Below are 19,779 nucleotides of genomic sequence, written 5' to 3'. Positions count from 1 at the left end.
AGGCCATTAGATGTGGACACAGTGTAAGGTTGCATATGTTGTATAATATATCACCACAAGAAGAACTATTTACAATAGACTGTGATATAAGGGAATCCACTGAAATCATTACAGTAATTCTGCCTCCTGGTAGATATTATTACATTGTGTAAAAGAGCCTGTTAGAGTCCAAAGATAATTTAATACAACCAGCTCTTTTATGAAAAACATGCTATTTGATATTCATCTCATTTTTTTTTGTTCAAAAACCCATTAATTGTGCTGTAGAGTTCAGATTACTTAATAGTTCCTGGATTCTTCAGTGGTAATTGAGGAACATTCTGTATATATACAATGCTATGTCTACAAGGAGGGAATGATAATATAATAGTGCAGATTTCTTTCTTTTAAATTATTAATTCATTTTCGTAGTGAGAATATACAGGATTGGGCTTCTTCTGAATTGTGACTCCAAAAAAAGTAACTTATTGTCAGTGGAAACATTATATTAAAGTTACTGTTTATAAATGTTTTGCTGTGATTATTATAGAATATGAAACCTTCTTGCTTTTGTTCATACTTAAGAAGAAGGCCAGTGATTATTTAAAATACAGGAGGAAAATAATGAGAACAAGCATCATAACTCAATCAAAGTCAGAGTAAGCCCACCCAGGTATTTCTTCGAATGTGTGACTTTCCTAGATTTATCAGGAATTTTCTATGTTGTGTTACAGTACCACTAAAAATAATGAAAGAAATAATTGATAGGTCTTTGTTACTTAAAACTTTTTTTTCATTTTTTTTGTCTTTTTATTTTTTTTGGAAATACATCTCAGATGTCCCTGTGTAACAAATGACATGATCATACTTTTAGGTTCTTTCTATCTTCTGTCTCTCCTGTCTACCAACCAAATACATAATGGTCTCATTTAACTATAAAAAAGGAATTTCCTTTTTTTTTTTCTTTTACCTTCGTGTGTGTTTTGCCTGTGTTCTTGAAACACAATTATGAATTTTGTTTTGTGATATTTTGGTAGGCATAATTTTCTAAATAATGAGTAAAGGGTTAATGTGGTACAGTGACATGAACATGACAATTACTTTATGTTTACAATGCTATATTATACCAGGTCTCAACAAACTTCCTTGGCTACCAATTGTGTTGAAAAGGGTCCGAGAGGGTTTTGGAGTTTGTTTTTTAAGTAATCTGTAGCCATTACTCTTTTTTATTTTAGTAGGAATGATTTTTCTGTAGGAGGATGTATAGTTTTCCTATTGTTTTCCAATGGCTAAAAGTTATCACAGCATCATTTCCAATTACATTTAAGATTTTTATTCCAATGTTTCTTTAATCAGTGTTATTTATAGTTGCCTGGGTGACACTGGATTTTCACATATCGTACTACTAAATATTATGATTTTAGAAACAATTTTAAATAATCATTGTTTAAAATTAGTTGTAAACTACTGCAGATTTTAAAATCTTAGTAAATTCCAGTGCTTTTAAAAATTCTCCACAAGGAATATCTTCTACAATTATACTATTTTCAACATAAATGCTCCTGAAGAAAAATGATTATCATTTTAATGACTGTGTTTCACATGGTAAAAGAGAAATTGACTGCAAAAATCATCTGTCTATATTAAATACAAGTGCAATAAGCTTTTATAATTGCAAAAGAAAGTATAAAAGTAGTCCACGTTAATTCTAATTATTTTCAGTGAATAGAACTTTGTTCTAATTTGAATGTAATAGAAAGAATTCTGTAGGTTAAAAATCTAAACAAGAATATCTTGGACTTTTCATTGTGCCTGTTTTAAAAACAATGAGCTAAATTAGAAATTTATGTATAGTAGAAATCTTAATGAATTTAAATTATATAGATCTAAATATATGGGGAATGAGACTAAGAAGGAAATTGAGTGAAATAATACCCTTAAGTAAAATTATTTGTATGTTAGAAACTTCCCCTCACATCTCAGTATGAAGACCCAAGTCATTTGTAATTCTGCACTCAGCCTGGTCTCTTCTATAATGATAAAGAGAACTTCTACACAAAAATTCTTAACTTTTTAATAAAATTAAGGAACAATTCTGTATGTATATAATTTTATAAATCAGAGAAATAACTGGTATGAAAAAATGAACTTAATTTATATAAGAAAGATATTTGTGAGTAATGAGAAAAACATATTTCGTGAGTGTTTTATAGGAATTTAATCCACAGAAGGATGCCAGTATTCATTGTTACTAGAAACTTAAAAAAATAAGAGTCCATCTCTCTGCTCAAACACTTTTTTGAACACCTTAATATTCAGTGTAAATATAATTTTTCCTAGAATATAGCTCATAAATTTTTTCTTAACTCTGACAAAGAATCACTGTGGGCTGACCATCATGGTTATTTTAATAGTGAATTTAACTAATAGGGAATCTTAGAAGACATGTTTAAATTTTATATCCCTAAAATTTTTAAAATCATACTAACACATTTCACTTTATTAAATAAACATTATTTGATTTTTTGATTGTTAAGGTTCAATATTAGTAACAGCCTTTTCTGTATTATAGTAGATAAATATTCTCAACGTTTAAGGAGGAGTGTAGTGCTTTTCCTTTATATGCTAAGTGGCTCAAGATTCTTCTATCTTTGGAAGGGTTCTAAAGCCTTCCTCAGGAGTGCCATCCTGTAAGCAAGATGATTGTCATGGACTGGAATGACCAGAAATGGTTTCAGAGACTGACAATACTCTGGTTCTCAACTCTTGTACAACACATGTGAACCATGGAGATAATGTTCTTTTCATATCTTGCCATCTCATATGTTCCTTAGTTTTTCTGTATACACAGGTCTGATTGGCATTTTATACTAATAATGCACCGCTTTGACTTTTCTCACAGCCCTTTTTAAAAATCACTATTATGTATAGCAGTGATATCGAAATAGGATTCTTGTATTCCACGATATATAAAGGATCAGCCATTAAGGTCCATTTCTCTAATCAAATTATATGTTATGATTCAGATAACCACATTTATAAATAATTGACAATATAAGTATGTATGTGTGTGTACTTGTATGTGAGAGTGTATGTGCTTCATATGTCCCTTTTCTTCATCTCATAAAACGTCCCTGAATAAATACATAGCACATCAAACACTTTCCACTCACTGTGTCATACATGTGTTCTATGTTCTTATGGCCATACTTGAGTTTGTGTTACTCCTTCCACTCTCTTATCCATCCTTCAAGATCCAGTATAAATTTGAGCTTTTTGGTAAGGGCTTATCTACTTTTTAGTAGAAATATTTTTACATTCCTTTGAAACTCTAGAGTAAATATTGCTTATACTAGTATTTGCCAGCTTCTCACCTCATAATATAAGTATTAAGGCACAAGTCACATTTCTCTATCTTGATTGCACATTTGAGAGCCTGTGTAACATATTGTATGAACCTTTGAATCTTCTACATCACCTGAGATGAATGAATGGATTACTTAATTACTAGGTTTACTTATACTCAAATAAAATTATATAGTTTTTAACCATTTCCAAACATCTGTAAATTATTAGTGGGTCCCTGCTAAATTAAATGGAACCATCTAAGCAAGTTGGTTGTTTTTTCCTTTCTTTAAAGTTTTCAGATTCCACAAGCTTTTCTGGATACTAATGTTATGGAATTTGCTGTTCCATAAAATCTGATGCTATTGTATATTAAAACTCCCTTTCAGTTATTAAGATTTTAAAAATCTTTTGTAGCTTTTTAAAAAATATTCTAAATCTAGACATAAGTAGACAATTGAGAAAATAGAGACAGCAGTTTATCTTTCTCTAAAAAAGCAGCCTTAATTATTCCTGTTTTTCTCCACACTTCAGACCAAAGGTAAGCATCCAATCACTGTAGGTCATGTACTTCTGCTACTGGCTCACCTAACATTAAAAAAAGAAGACCTCCTTACGTGATAGAACATCCTTGTGCAGTTCTGGCAACTGGGCATGTCAGTGGACAGTTAGGATATCTATCACGTCATAAAAAAATTAGTATGCTCTGTAAAACTGTGTCCATTTAGCATATTTTGCTAGAGATCATCATCCTCACAACTGGGTATTGTGACACAGACACACATAGCAAGAACTTTGGAATCGGAGTTCAAGACGTGATCTCATGTCCAGGGTAGCATTGTTTTATCCCCGGATCTATTGGTGAGGCTGCTTATCCTACATATATCTAATCCATGGATATGGGATGCATTTCCATTTATTGATTTCTCCTCTAATGTCTTTCACAAAATTTTTACAAAAAATATTTTGTAGTTTCTGTTGTGCAAGTCTTAAATTTATTTCATTGAGTTAATTCCTAAGTGTTTCATTCTTTTTGATGCTATTAAAATGGAATTTTTTTAATTTTCCTTTTTAGATTGTTCATTGTTAGTGTACAGAAAAGCATCTGATTGCTTTGGAGTGTTGACTTTGTGTTTTTTCACTTCATTGAATTCATTTTTTAGTACTAAAAGTTTTTGTGGGATTTTTAGGATTTTCTACATATAAGATCACATCATCTCTGAACAGAGATAAGTTTACTTCTTCCTTTCTAATGTAAATGCTTTTTATTTTTTCTTGCCTAATTGCTCTGGTTAGAAATCCCAGCATTATGTGAAATAGAAGTGATGAAATCATCTTTGCCTTGTTCCTGATTCTGGAGGAAAAGATTTAATATTTCACCATTAAATATGATTAACTGGAGATTTTTAATATGATGTTGAAGTATTTATTTTTTCCTAGTTGTTTGAGTGTTTTTATCATGATGGTTATTAAATTTTGTCAAATGCTTTTTCTGCATTAAGATGATGATATAATTTTTTATCCTATAATTGTAGTGTTTAATTTTGTATGTTGAAACACCCTTGCTTTCCAAGAATATTCTTCTTCTTAGTCATAGTGGATAAACTTTTTAATATGCTGCTGAATTTGGTTTGCTAATGTGTTTTGAGGATTTCTGTATCACTGTTCATAAAAGATACTGATTTGTAGTCTAATTTTTTTTTGTAGTGTTTTGTCTGGTTTTGGTATCATGTTAATACTGGCCTCAGAATGAATTAGGAAGTATTCACTCCTCTTTGTTTTTTCGTTTGTTTTTTGTTTGTTTGTTTGTTTTAGGAACTTTTGAGAAAAATTGTTTATAGTTTTTCTTTTTCTTTTTAAAAAAGATTTATTTGTTTAATAAGAGAGGACGCAGGGCAGCCCCAGTGGTGCAGCAGGGTCGTGATCCTGGAGACCCGGGATCGAGTCCCACGTTGGGCTCCCTGCATGGAGCCCGCTTCTCCCTCTGCCTGTGTCTCTGCGTGTCTCTCTCTCTCTCTCTCTCTCTGTCTCTATGAATAAATAAAATTTTTAAAAAATGAGAGGAGGCAGAGCAAGAGAGAATTCTGAAGTAGACTCCTTGCTGAGCATGGAGCCTGACTCAGGACTGAGATCATGACCTGACCCGAAATCAGGAGTTGGCCACTTAACCAACTGAGCCACCCAAGCACTTCAGTATTAGTTTTTATTTAAATGTTTGATAGAATTCATCAGAAACTTTTGAGTCTAGGGCTTTTCTTTGTCAGGAGATTTTTGAATACTGATTCAATCTTTGTACTAGGTATGAGTCTATTCAAATTTTCTATTTATGATTTAGTCTTAGTAGGCTTTATGTATCTAGAAATTTGTCCTTTTCATCTAGGTTATCCAGTTAGCCTACAGTTCATAGTAGTCTCATAATCCTTTTTATTTATGTAAAATTTATAGTAATGTCTCCAGTTAATATCTGGTTTTGGTAATAGAGTATCTTTTTTTTTGTCTTAGTCTATGTAGTTAAAGTTTTGTTTTTGTTTTTGTTTTGTTTTTTTAACTTGTTTATCTTTTTTGAAGAATCAACTTTTGGTATCATTACCTCTATTATTTTTCTATTCTCTATTTCATTTTTGTCTGTCCAAATTATTATTATTCTTTAACTTTGCTGGCTTTGAGATTAATCATTTCCTCTTTTTCTAGTTCATTAAGTTGTTGATTTCAGATCTTTCTTGTTTCTTAATTTAAGCATTTAGTGCTATGATTTCCTCCTGAGCCTGCCTTTTGCTGGTTCCCATTAGTTTTTCATACATGATATTTTCATTTTTATTCATCTCTAAGTTTTCCTAACTACCCTCGTGATTTCTTCTTTGACTTATTGGTTTGTTTAAGAATGTAATGTTTGATTTGAATGATTTTGTTAATTTTTGAATTTCCTTCTGTTACTGATTTCTGACTTTATACTGCTCTGGTCAGAAAAGTTACTTGATATAATATATATTTTTTAAAGTCTGTTGAGACTTAGTTTGTGGCCTAATATATGGTCTATCTTGTTGTTTAATTCCTCTGTTTCTTTACTTATCTTTTATCTGAATGTTCTATCCATTATTCTGAGTGGAGTATTGAAGACTCCAAATACTATTACTAAACTATTTCTCTCTTCATTTCTGTCAGTTTTTGCTTCACATGTATCTTGATTATCTGTTAATAAACATGTATATTTTTATAATTGTTATATTTTCTTGCTGTGTTGAAACTTCCATTAATATATAATTTCCTTTTTGTATTCTGTGACACTTTTTGATTTAAAGTCTGTTTTATCTGATATTAGTATAACCAGCCCTGCTTTCTTATGGTTATTATTTACATGGATAAACTTTTCCATCCTTTCACTTTCAGTCAGTTAGTACTTTAGGATCTAAAGTAAATCTCCTATAGATTCTAGTCATTCTGCCAATCTCTGTCTTTTGATTGGAGAGTTTAATCCATTTATATTTAAAGTAATTATCAATAAGGGGGAACTTATGTCATTTTGCTGTTTGTTTTCTTTATGTCTTACAGCTTCTTGGTCCTTTGTTTTCCACATTGCTGTCTTCTTTTGTATTTAGTCAATTTTTTGTGGTGAAATGTTTAAATTCTGATCTCGTCTACGTTTGTGTTTATCCTCTAGCTATTTTCTTTGTGGTTACCATGGGAACTTCCTTTAACATCCTAAAGTTATAACGCTTTAATTTGAATATATACTAGCTCTACTTCAGTAATATACAAAAAGTCTACTCTTTTATAGCTATAAGGATGGAGACATCCTTTTTGGTTGTTGATATCAAAAAATTACATCTTTATGCATTGTGTGCCCAAGAACATGAATCAGTAATTCTTTTAAATGTTTTAATATTTTAAATTATATACAAAAACAAAATTTGGAGTTACGAACAAAGTTACAATAATATCAGCTTTTAGAATACTTAAAAAATATAATCTAAAAAAATATATATAATCTCCTTAATCACTTAGAAAACCACCAGTGCAGTTATTAATCATTGTTCTAACAGTACCAGCTTTTGTGATTATCTCTGTATTTGCCTTCATTTTTTATAAGACTGTGAGTTATTGTCTTGTGTCCTTTTCTTTTACTCTGCAAGACTCCCTCGAGCTTTTTTGCAGACTAAACCTAGCAGTAACAAAGCAACTCAGCTTTTGTCTATCCAGAATGTCTCAGTTTATCCCTCATTTTTGATGAAAAATTCTGTCAAATATAGCACAGTTTCCTTTTTTAGCACTTTGAATAAACCATCTCTCTGCCTTTTGGCCTTCACAGTTTCTGATGAGAAATCTGCTAAGAATGTTATTAAGGATGCCTTATATATAATGAGTGACTTCTCTCTTGCTGCTTCCAAGATTCTCTCTTGGTCTTCAGCTTTTAAAATTTTGATTAAAATGTGGCTTGATATGGGCCTCTTTGAGTTCATTTACTCTGAAATTCATTGAACTTCTTGGATATTTACATTCATGGCTGAGGTTTTCAAATATTATTTCTCCAAATATTCTCTGTTTCTTTCTTGCTTTTTTTCTTGTGGGACTCCCACAGTATGATTATTTTTGCCCCCTTGATCATGTCTCATTGGTCTCTTAGGCTCTGTTCATTTTTCTCCAATCTTTTTTTCTTTCTATTCCTTAGATTCAAGATTTTTTTATCATTTATTTTCAGGTTCATTGGTTCTTTCTATAGCTCACTCAGATATACCTGTGAAACCTTCTAATAAATTTCTCACTTTAGTTATTGTACTTTTAAGCTCCACAATTTCTTACTGATTTCTTTTTAGATTTTCTGCCTTTATTTTGGTCATAGATTGGTTTTTGTTGTTTTGTTTGTTTTCTTTGTTCACATCTTCCTTTAGTTCTTTACTTAGAACTAAAGATGGTTGTTCTAAAAATCCTTTTCTGGTATATCCACTATGAGATATTTTTCAGGAAAAGTTTATGTTGATTAAAATTTTTCCTTAAATGGGCCATAATTTCCTGTTTCTTTGACTGCCTTGTGAAACTTGTGTTAAAAACTGGACATTTGAATTTAATAATATGAAAACTCTGGTAATCATATCTCCCCCTTCCCCAGCATTAACTCTTGTTATTCTTGTTTATTATTTTTAAAAAATATTGTTGTTGCAGGCTATATCTGTGCCAAGGATCAGACTGTCGTGTAAATGTAAGGCCTCCTTAGGGCACCAGTTCCTTTAATACCTGGGAAGTCAATTTGGCCAGAAGAGATGGGGCATGCAACAGTGAAGGGGTGTGCAACAACAATGGCTGCCCCCCTCCTTGTCCACTTTTCTGTGATGAAAAGCAGCAATCAAACTCAGAGTAAGATCCCTGGTATTTAGAGGAGAGTGCCCTTTTTTACCCAGCCTGACTCCCACATGCTGTGTGCAAGCCACTCTAGAAACATGTGTGCAGCTGCCTTCTGTTTGGCTGGGATGGGAATGGGTAGCTGCTACTGTGCTAACAGGTGAAATTGACCAAAATTTACCTAATTGGCATCCATATCTTCCCTAGAATTTGCATGCTTTTAATAGACTCTAAGTTTACAAAATATTTACATCAGACAGATTCTGCTGGTACAGTTGTTGTTTAGGTGGGGAGACAAGATTCCTGGTGCTTCCCCCTTCACTATCTTCCTAGAATCCTCCCTTTCCATTTATAATTCTTCACATTCATTGACAATTTAATTATAGACATTCATTCTTTTAGCTTTAAAATTCAAGATTCAGATGATTTTTTAAACACTTTCATGAGAGGTTCCAGTGGAATTGTTCAGATGATCATCTTCAGTTTATATGAAGTATTCATAAATAAATGAATTATGCACATGAATATTTAGCCATAGAATTGTCTGGCTCAAAATATAAATTCTCCAAAAATCACTTTAAAATGCTCTAAGTCCAATAATTTGATTTAGAAATAGCTAGATAGAAATATATTTTCATAAAATACTTCAAATATTTACAAATAAATTTTTGACGGAAGTTGTTAAAGGATATGATATTTATAAAATATGAATGGCAAGCATTCATATTAACTTACTTGAAATGCTTAAGGTTTGCTGGAAAATGAAATATATACATGTTAAACAAGATAAAGAAAGGAACATAATACATGATCCAAAGTATCTAGATAAAGTAAAATGTTTCTATGTTCTGAAATTCATTAAAAAATAGCGAGCAATTGATTAGAACTAATGGAGATGTCTGGGTTAACTATAGAAAAGCATGGTTTCTTTAGATGAAATTTCAAGTACTGTTACGAATTTTAAAAATACTATATAACTTCCTTGGAAATACAGAAAGAAAATTTTTTTAGAAGAAACTAGAGAGAAAACTGCCCAAGTTGCACTTGGTTCTGATAAATGATAAATGGTAGAGCAAAACCAGTTCATCCCTCATTATATGGAAAAGTGGCTAGGAATATATGGGCTTGAGTGGGATATATGAAATAATCTATTTGATTTAGTTTAAAAATAAATAAGACAGAGTAAATTGGACAAAATGCCCATAAGCAGACCCAGCTGGTAAAAGCCTCTTTCCAGTGACAGGGCTCAGAATCTGAACTCAGGGATCAGATAGTCTGATCTAACTTTGCTTTGAATCTCTCATCATTGCATTTTGACTTTTATTATAATATGCTCCTGTGAACTAAAGGAGAAAATCACTGAGTTGTGTTTATTTTATGGTGCTCAGAATTTATGAGGATCATCAGCATGCATTTACATTGTTCTTTCTGATAACAATCCAGAAATGCGTGAGTATTCTAAGAGATTGTGTTCTCTGATAAATTAAATTTAAAAGGCATATACATTATTGCCATTTTTGTTAGTTTATCATTTTTAGTTTTATATGTAATTAGTGTCTTTGGGAAAATGGAACACATTTTCCTACATTTAGGTTTATGAGGATTTTTTTCAATTCATTTTTTTACAAAGGATTTTCTGTACTCTGGTTTTAAAGGCAGGATTAGGTTGGGGAAGGATGTAAAGTTTTAACTCTAAGACAGAATCTTGTTTAAATCTAAGCGTTGCTACTTAGTGGCTGGTTGATCTTTCTGAGCTTCCATTTATTTATGGAATGTAGAATACAACCAAACTATACTAGTCGAAGTGTGAAATGCATAGCATCAAATGGAATTTGAACAGTGGATTCCCCCCCCCCCCCCAACAAGAAGTTTTTCTTGGAGAAATAAAATGTACTTTTAGTGTTCAGCAGTGTAAGAGTAGAGTCAATAAGTGATAAAGGATACCAGCTATAGATTTAGCAGTGCCCTCTTTGGGTCAGTTTCTTGTAAAGTGATGTTTTCTTTGGGGTATTTTTTTAAATATGCCATATCAATTCAAAAACTATTTAATTCTCGCTTTGCATTCAAAATGTGAAGCCTCTGTAAGGGGTGGAGACTCTCCCTGTATATATATATAAACAGCTCACCAGATTCTTACAGTAAAATGCTTCCAACAATTACACAGCCAACTACAAAAGTAGGGAGCATAATCAATGAGAAAAAATATATATGTTGTTAGGAGATTAAATACCTGAAATGTAGCTTAAAGTTTCTATAGGCACGGTGGAGGGCGGGGGCAGAGGGGGGCATTTAATTACAAAAGCTTAATTTATGCTGACAACCTCTGCCAAACAAACAAAGCTATAGCAACAAAAAGTTTGTAGCATTAAAAGTTTTGTGGACACAGACATTTTAAGAAATTAGCCTATTTATAAATGAAAAGTAATACTCTGATTACTTTTAATCATAAGGAGATTTCATGAATATTTTACAAAAACCTATTGTTTAGACTATAGAAAGAGATGTTTGGTAATTATAGATCTATCATATTTTACATACCAAGTGGGTCCTGAAAACAAGTATCATTTGAACTTTTGAATAGTAAATTCAATGAATAAATTTTGTGTGCTAAGAGATATATTTGAAGTGAGAAAAGTATGAATTGTTTGTGAAAAAAATATTCTTTGATGAAACCATCCTGTTCTGAAATCAAAGTTTTTATCTAGAGTTTACTTCAAAGGGAAGCCATTTGTTTTCAAGAGACAGTATGTATTTCTTATGTAAAATCCCATGTCAGTTAAAACTGACTTGTTAAATTGTTTTTTTATGCATAGTTTATACTCATGATGAAAAAGAACATAAAGTGGTACAATAAAGAAAAAATTATGAATATCCTAAGTGACGATCTGTGGTCTTAAAATAGTGCCGTCAACATACTGTTTTGAGTAAAAGTCACAGACAAACCACATAATTATTTGATTAATTATTCCTTCTGCTTTTCATCAGTACGTATCAATATGAATTATGTATTACACAGAATCTATCATAATAAATGTTACACATCTTAAAGTATATATCTGTGCAAGTTACATATTATGATTCATAGAAATTTTTAGGCACTTTTGAAAAGATGAGATATTCTTTTGCAACTAATGGAATCTTGAAACACAATGTGATTTGTACAAAAATGCATTTTTTACTTTTCAAAAGTAAATGAAAATCTAACTGAACTGAGAAGGTTGCTTACATAAACTTCTTAAAACTTTGCACTGTTAATGGAATAATTCCACAAGTCATTTATATGTATGTAGAGAATAACTGGAGTAAAAGTATTTAAATAAATTCTACATTATGGATAAATACACTTTTATTTAAACCTATTGCAAACTCCTGCAGAAGACAGTATGGTAATTCTCTCTCTCTCTCTCTCTCTCTCTCACTCTCTCAAAGAAAAAGAAAAAAGGAATGAAAGCTTTTTGTTTTATTTTTATTGTTTAGAGAACAAAAGCTGAATCTTAGGTGAGAAACTTCAGGAAATTTTATTATATTTTCAGATGTATCTGAGGAGATAAGCAGCAAGTGCAATTTTGAATGCTGAGTCCCATCTTAGCTAAGCTTTATGATTTCTCATAGCTGTCTGACATGCCTCACAGTTCCTGGCAACATAAATAAGTGGCATTTCAGGTGGGTAATACAGCACTTCTCCATCCAGGGAGTCTTTATCTGCTAATATTGACTAGTTGGAAAACCCTATGGAGAGGCCTGAGGTTTTAAGAGAGCCAAAAGAGCATAGCTAAATTTAATCTCACTTTACAACTTTACTCTACCTAATTAGTTTGCAAATATGTAATTTATTTTGCTCTGAGGGTCATAAGGATTCTGTAGCCTCTGCTTCTCTTGACAGTTGAAGGGATGGGATTTATAATACCTAATTTGGACAAACAAAAACTTACCTTATTCAACTCCCTCTAATGAACTCTGATTCCCTCCTTAAAGGGAAAATGAAACTTCAGATTTTTCTCTCTAGCAATACTATTTCCATACTTGCAAAAGTAACGTAAAAAAGTTTCTGTTTTCCTTCATTTTGCTAGTTTAAATGTCATTATTTTATGCATTTTAATATTTGATGCACCTTTGCATTTGCAGCCAGGTGACAAATGGTCTTTTATGAAACTCAATTGTATTAAACCAGGCAGAAACATTAAATTAATGAGGAAAACCAGAACCTTTATAGAACCAATACCTATTGCCATGTCACAGAAAAATTCATTGTGGTTTATAATTTTCAGAAGAATTGCATTGTGATTTCCAAATCATGCTGACTGAATGTAACTATAAAAATACCTTAATTTGTGCCATTTTTCCTTAGAGAACTTGTAGTAGTTTGTAACCTAGATCTACTTTCACCTAATTTCTGAGTTCAAATTTCTAACAAATTATAGGGAAAGAACCCATCCCACACCTCAGTTTGTGGTTCTTTTGTTGTATTGTATGGGCACATTTGGGGAAAGCAAGTCTTCTATTAACTAACTTCATAATTTGAGGTATGAGTCTATTATAGAGTACACAGCTTTTCGTTTTTCAAGTGGTAGTTTGCTTTCAATCTCTACCTTGGGTATTCAGAAACCCTGTGTTTGGTAATATGCCAGGAAATTGTGGATGACTTAATGTATATATCCTCTCATTTAAGAAAGGCAAGTCAAATTACAGATCCGGGCTTTGCCTCCCCTGAACCTTTTCCTTTACCTCTCTTTGAATTGGTCCCAATTTAAGAAGTTCTTTCTATTTCAACACAATAATCTTTATGTTCGCACAATGTTAATAAGCCTCATAATAAGTGTTATTGTACCGAAACCCTTACAGTCAGAACTCAAAAACCGACTTCTTGTATATAAACTTCGTAAAACTTGCTTCAATAGGTTTACTTCCATGCTTCTCCCCTATAATTTTGAAGGCCCTCCATCAGGCCCCCTCATCCACTTTACCTATGAGTGTTGTAGCTCAGCACTGTAATAACAGTTCAGCCAACATTTAAGCTCTTTGCTCTTCTCCTCCGTGCACTGCTCTTAGACACCAGAGGGGGGAGAGTCTAACATGGAGAACAGAAGAATATGAGGAGACTTGATTTCAAAATAATTATAATGTAATTAGAGAAATGAGTTTCCCCTGGGCAGAGACAGAGGGACACTGAAAGCTCCTCACAAGCCCTGTGAATGGTAAAAGAGGAAGAATGCTGGCCAGTTAAGCCAGAAAGAGCTTTCACTAGAAACATTCAGATAATTCAAGTAAATGTGGGAGGTATTTGGGAGGGGAGAGGAGGTTGTTGTTTTCATTGTTTAATCTAAAAACCTCATTTCCCCCTCATTGGATAAGCTCTGATACTTTGCTAGCTCTGTTTTCCATTTTTAACCTAAGAAGATGAACCATCTGATTTTCACACTTTTGGTTTACAGATAATTTTATTTACAATTAAAATTGTATGATTTCAGTTCTACTGTTTTACTTGCTGAGTCGTATGAAGACAACTAAATATACACATTAGGGATTGTTCTCACCTACATTGCTGAGTTACAGAGTATCAATGATCTTAAAATGATGATAGCAGTCGCATCTTTACATCATAGAAATATGGACAGGCATAGCACAGAGCGAAGTGGTCTGCAACAGGAAGACATCTATAGCAATTTCTCCTATATCCTTATGTAGCATACTGCCTAAATAGATGTCTATGCAAATGTTAATATTTATCAATAAGTGTATAAATACAGAGTATTTTGCCATTAAATGGAGGCAAAGATGAACAACTTTTGGATGATCCATTATTTTGCATCATGAGCAGCATAGATCATCAGTGTGTGGTGATGATTATTTCACAGAGCTCAAACTATTTTATCTGAACATTCTTTCAATTTATTTTTGTACTTTTGTTTCTATGACACTTAATAAAACTGTCTTCATTGATGAGGTGGGAGACTAACTCAGCCATGAGACTTGGTGGAATCTCAGTCAATGGTAGCATCAGGCTCAGAACCAAATGACTTCTTTCATGATTTTAAAGTATGCATCACAACAGTGTCTTGCAAGAGTTTGTGTAGTCAAACTAATACCTGTACGAGTCTTCTATGTCCCTATGCTACATTAAGTCATTCTCCAGTAGGGTAAAGGAAATGGCAATCAAACACTGACTGCTCCATGACAGCACATTGAACATTGACTAGTCTGTGACAGTATTGATTGTCCAAAGGCATTTTTATTACAAGCCCTGACAAACAAATATGTTCGTTGTTATAAAGCTTTGAAAATCTCTGCAGAACAGTAAGCCTACTTCATATTGGCTTTAAATTTGTTATATTTATTTACTGGGAAAATTGGTAAGATATGATGACTTTTAAACTCTTGAATTCCTTGTTATACTAACCTTGAATGGAAGCTTTCTTTCAAGGACAGTAGGATTCCAACTTCTCAGCATTTTAGCTTTCTAACTTTTCATTTGATTTCCTCCTCCCTTTCCATAATCTGCATGATCTAATTCACTAACCTCTGAATTGTAGCTATTTATTTTTCTTGGACTGATGTTATATATTCATTGATTTCAGGTCACCAACCAACTGGATTTGGGTTTCTTGAAAAAGCTCACAGGTTGTTAGCTTGTCAGCAACAGTTGGATTCAAGATACAATAAACAGTTGTATTCCCATTTATCCTTATGGCTTATAATAAGTCAGATATCCCTTCCCATCAGTTCTTTCCCACATGGCCTCCTGTAACTTTGACACCAAGTTTTATAATCTGAGGTTTTGACAAAGCAATGAAAACTCCAAAACAAGATCAGTTTTTGTTTTTGTGTTTTTTTTTTTACTTACAAATTTATTTTTTTTTTATTGGTGTTCAATTTGCCAACATATAGAATAACACCCAGTGCTCATCCCATCAAGTGCCCACCTCAGTGCCTGTCACCCAGTCACCCCCACCCCCCACCCACCTCCCCTTCCACCACCCCTAGTTCGTTTCCCAGAGTTAGGAGTCTTTCATGCTCTATCTCCCTTTCTGATATTTCCCACTCGTTTTTTCTCCTTTCCCCTTTATTCCCTTTCACTATTTTTTATATTCCCCTAATGAATGAGACCATATAATGTTTGTCCTTCTCCGTTGACTTCTTTCACTCAGCATAATACCCTCCAGTTCAGTCCACGTCAAAGCAAATGGTGGGTATTTGTCGTTTCTAATGGCTGAGTAGATCAGTTTTATTACGAGGTAGAGAAACTGAGAAATACGAATGTCAGTTTTACCAATTGGAAATATATCCTTTCTGCTGGTTTTAGAACATCAGTCCTGTATTAAATAAGGTCTGGTTGATGTCTTTTTCTTTTTTGCCATTAAGAATTATCTGACACATATGATAGAATATCAGATACATATTATATATATATAATTTTTACATATTTTAATTCTGCATTTTAAACAAAAATATCTTTACTGTGCATTCAGCAACTTTTTTTCTTTTCTGTAGTTTAATAAGTGATTCAGTGAGATTAAATAATTATAATAAAAAAGCTAAAGAGATGTCATGATAATAAATATTAGGGAAAAAAAGGAAACAAAAGGAAATATCAAAACAAATTCATTAAGTATATTCATAAAATGTGGAATGAAATATATCATCTGAAATCTATAATTAGTTTTCAGAAATATGTTAATAAATAATGTATATCAGCTTCACTCATGGTTGATATAAAACAGTATTTCTACAGATATGTTCCTGGTTATCTATGATTTAAGCTTTTTTTACAATTGATTATATCTTCTATTATGAATTGGTCATTTTACTTAGAGTTATTGTATAAGCCAGATATAATTTCTTTGTGATTGTTTTTGAAGGCGTTGCCACTTCCACTGGTAAATTTTTGCACTACTTAGCAAAAGCAGTAAGACAGCTATGAAATTTTGTTGGCTTCCTCAGAGGAATTCGTAAGGATATATTTTAAAGCTGCAATTGTACCCAGAATTCTTTGGCAAATGGAAGAGGTTGGCATGACCCAAGAAACATTTCTAATAACTTTTTTGGATGCTCTCTTATTGGTGTCATGTTGAATCCAGGTCTGATAAAGTATAGAATTAAGAAATTCAGAGAGAAAATACAAGAGGTGACAACTTTCAAAATAGCACTAAAAATAATTTGACTTAATTTGATTTGATATTTTCAAATAAATGATCTACTTTAGTTGTAAGTCAGCTTTGTGACACTTTTCTGACATGAGTTGAACACCTTATACCGGAGGCCAGAATTCTGTGTACTTAATTCTACATCTTATGAAGTCCCATAGAAATAATCAATTTAAAGTAGATAGAATATTTGGAATGCAAACAGTAAGGATGTTTTGCTTAGCTCACTCTTATTTATTGAATACATTGTGAATGTAAGAATCATGAAAGAAGCTACTAATTTTCTTCTTTGAAAGTTACTGCATAGAATTAGAAAGCTAAATGAAATAGAAGTGGAAGGGGAGTGTTCACAAATCATTCTCTTTTAATATATATTTGCTATTTTTTCAGGTATTTTCTGGAAAGATTTACAGTGAAATTGTTTACTTAGCTTTGTAATAGATCTATTTGTTTACTTATTAAAGTATATAACCATACACACATATATATTTTTTTCTTCTTCTAGCAATGGTTGTTTTGAGCAACCTAGAACCAAATACAACTTATGAAATCAGGGTTGCAGCAGTAAATGGAAAAGGGCAAGGAGACTACAGTAAAATAGAAATCTTCCAGACATTACCAGTTCGTAAGTAGTCATCTCTGTTTTGCTCTCTTTCACTATTCTCTTCACTAACAAATTGAAGGGATCTTGAAATGCAAAGAGGTGTTTCAACGCTTTGGGGAAGTGAATTATGTCTTTGGTGAAGTAGTTTCTGAACATGGTGGCATCTGAGATTTATAAAAATAACTTTGGTCTGGAACAAGGCAAAAAGGAAAAGGTACACTATGATACAGTAAAACTGCCGTCAGGAAATTTTCCTCATCAGGAAGGTATCCTATTCATTTATAGCCTGATTAATTGGATTATATTGTTCAGACCATAGTCTGTGAGAAAGTAAAAATAGTGACTTTGTAAAATGTCCAATATTCCATTCTATTGATGAGACATGACTACTGCCTTTATCCCTCATAAAGGGCCCATTTAGGCTGTAAGTGTGAGAAAATGACACCACTGAATTAATCCATTATCATGGTGACTGCAGAAGATTAACTATTGTAGCCTTGTCCCCGCTACTATCCTTTTTGAGGATATTGTAAATCAATTGAGTTATATAATGTAAAGATAAACGTGAAAAGACCTCTGTTTCCTTTATGCTGGATAAATTACTTGAAAATGTGAGAAATTTGTCTGTGACCCAACAAATGCTATTGCAAAATCTATGTATCACCCTGCTTCTTATATACACCTAATATGACAAAATGGCCACAATAAATCATCTTACTCTAATTTGTGACCCACTCTTGGTTTTCATAAAATCTGTCAGATGTCTCATTTTTTCCATTTCCAATGCCTATGTCTTTTTCAGTCCCTCCCTATTTTCTCTCCAGGATGACTGCTGGTACATCTTGACTCACAACCATACTTTCAGACTAAAATAATTCCAGAGCAACTTTACACAAATTTAAGCAAATCTGTCCCTTCTTTACTTAGAATCCTCAACATCAGCCTTCACCTTCACACCTTCTGTGCACACACACATTTGCCTGCCTTTCCTCCTCTTACCCCTTCCTCAGGCCATAGTGCTCTGGGCATCAGTAGGTGAAAATCAAGTTTGATCCAGCTGTATTCCCTTTCCAATGTGCTGTGCATTCTGTCTTGATTCCTCTCTCCTGGTCACTGCACATCAGTCTCCAAACAGGGACCAGTAAGACCCTGACTAACCACTCCAACTTCTCAACTTCTCCTCCTTCAAGTCAGCATGATTCCCTTCCTTCGTACCTAGAACACCTTCCTACGTGTTTCTAACATAAAACCCCTCTCCTTAACTATTTTTTCATCTTTCCTTTTTTAAATTCTAATGCTTCTGGGATGCCTGGGTAGCTAAGCTGCTGAGCCTCACCTTAGGCTCAGGATGTGATCCCAGAGTCCCGGGATCGAGTCCCATATCCAGCTCCCTGCATAGGGGGCCTGCTTCTCCCCCTGCCTGTGTCTCTGCTTCTCTGTGTGTGTGTCTTTCATGAATAAATAAATAAATAAATAAATAAATAAATAAATAAAATTAAAAAACCTTTTAAATAAAATAAATTCTAACACTTTTAATTTCTTAGTGTACTGACTGCGGTTGACTTGCAGACTTCTGTCCTAGACATTGAGACTTTAAGGGCCAGGTCTTAGTGTTTTGAATAGTAAATATATATTTTGGTTGCTTCACAAGATTTTTTTTTAATATACTTATTTGAGAGAGAGAGAGAGAGAGAGAATCCAAGTGTATGGAGGGGCAGGAGGAGAGGAAGTGGGAAAGCAAACTCTATGCTGAACATGAACATGGAGTCCATGACAGGCTCCATCCCACCACCCTGAGGTCATGACCTGAGCCAAAACTGAGATTCAGATGCTTAACTGACTGAGCCACCCAGATGCCCAGTAGCTGCTTCTCAAGATTTTTTTGAAGTTTAAATAAGATGGTTATGCCAAGTACTTAATATGACGTAACTATCCATTATTACTTCTTTATTATTATTTATATTATTACTCTTGCATAAACATTCCATTAAACTGCTAATGGAAACCTTATTTTGATCAACTCCTTTTTGATAGCACTTACATTTGTTTGGAACTTTGTTTTCTTTTCAAAGAAATAACAACTGTAATGGAATCACAATTTTAGAATATGTAAAGGTTAAATGTAGACATAAATATTTTAAATATATATATTAAAACATTTGTGACTGAAAATACAGTTCCTACTGTATAATTATTGTCTCAAAATGCTATTGTCAAAATAACATGATTACAGTATTATTAAATGAATTCATGCTATACAGCATACATTCTAAAATTTAATTTATAAATTATACTAAACTCAACGTAAAATTCATTTTACAATACTTAAATTTTCCATAATCTCTTAAGTCTTTTAAAGAAATTATTGTACCAGTT

At 32.6% G+C, this 19,779-nt stretch overlaps 1 protein-coding gene across 2 annotated transcripts in view; it reads left to right on the top strand.

Annotated features, from left to right (window-relative positions):
* The window catches only part of NCAM2 (neural cell adhesion molecule 2), a 503,824-nt gene that overhangs the window by 431,952 nt on the left and 52,093 nt on the right, over positions 1–19,779 (top strand). For both annotated transcript variants that reach the window (XM_025995672.2, XM_025995673.2), the window contains exon 13: positions 17,305–17,424. In XM_025995672.2, coding sequence (XP_025851457.1) covers positions 17,305–17,424 — 120 coding nt within the window. The remainder of the gene's footprint in view (positions 1–17,304; positions 17,425–19,779) is intronic.

Source organism: Vulpes vulpes, chromosome 15 (assembly GCF_048418805.1).
Source record: "Vulpes vulpes isolate BD-2025 chromosome 15, VulVul3, whole genome shotgun sequence".
NCBI classification, from domain to species: Eukaryota; Metazoa; Chordata; class Mammalia; order Carnivora; family Canidae; genus Vulpes; species Vulpes vulpes.
The sequence above is the reverse complement of the archived record's forward strand: the minus strand, read 5'-3'. Positions and strand labels throughout refer to the sequence as shown.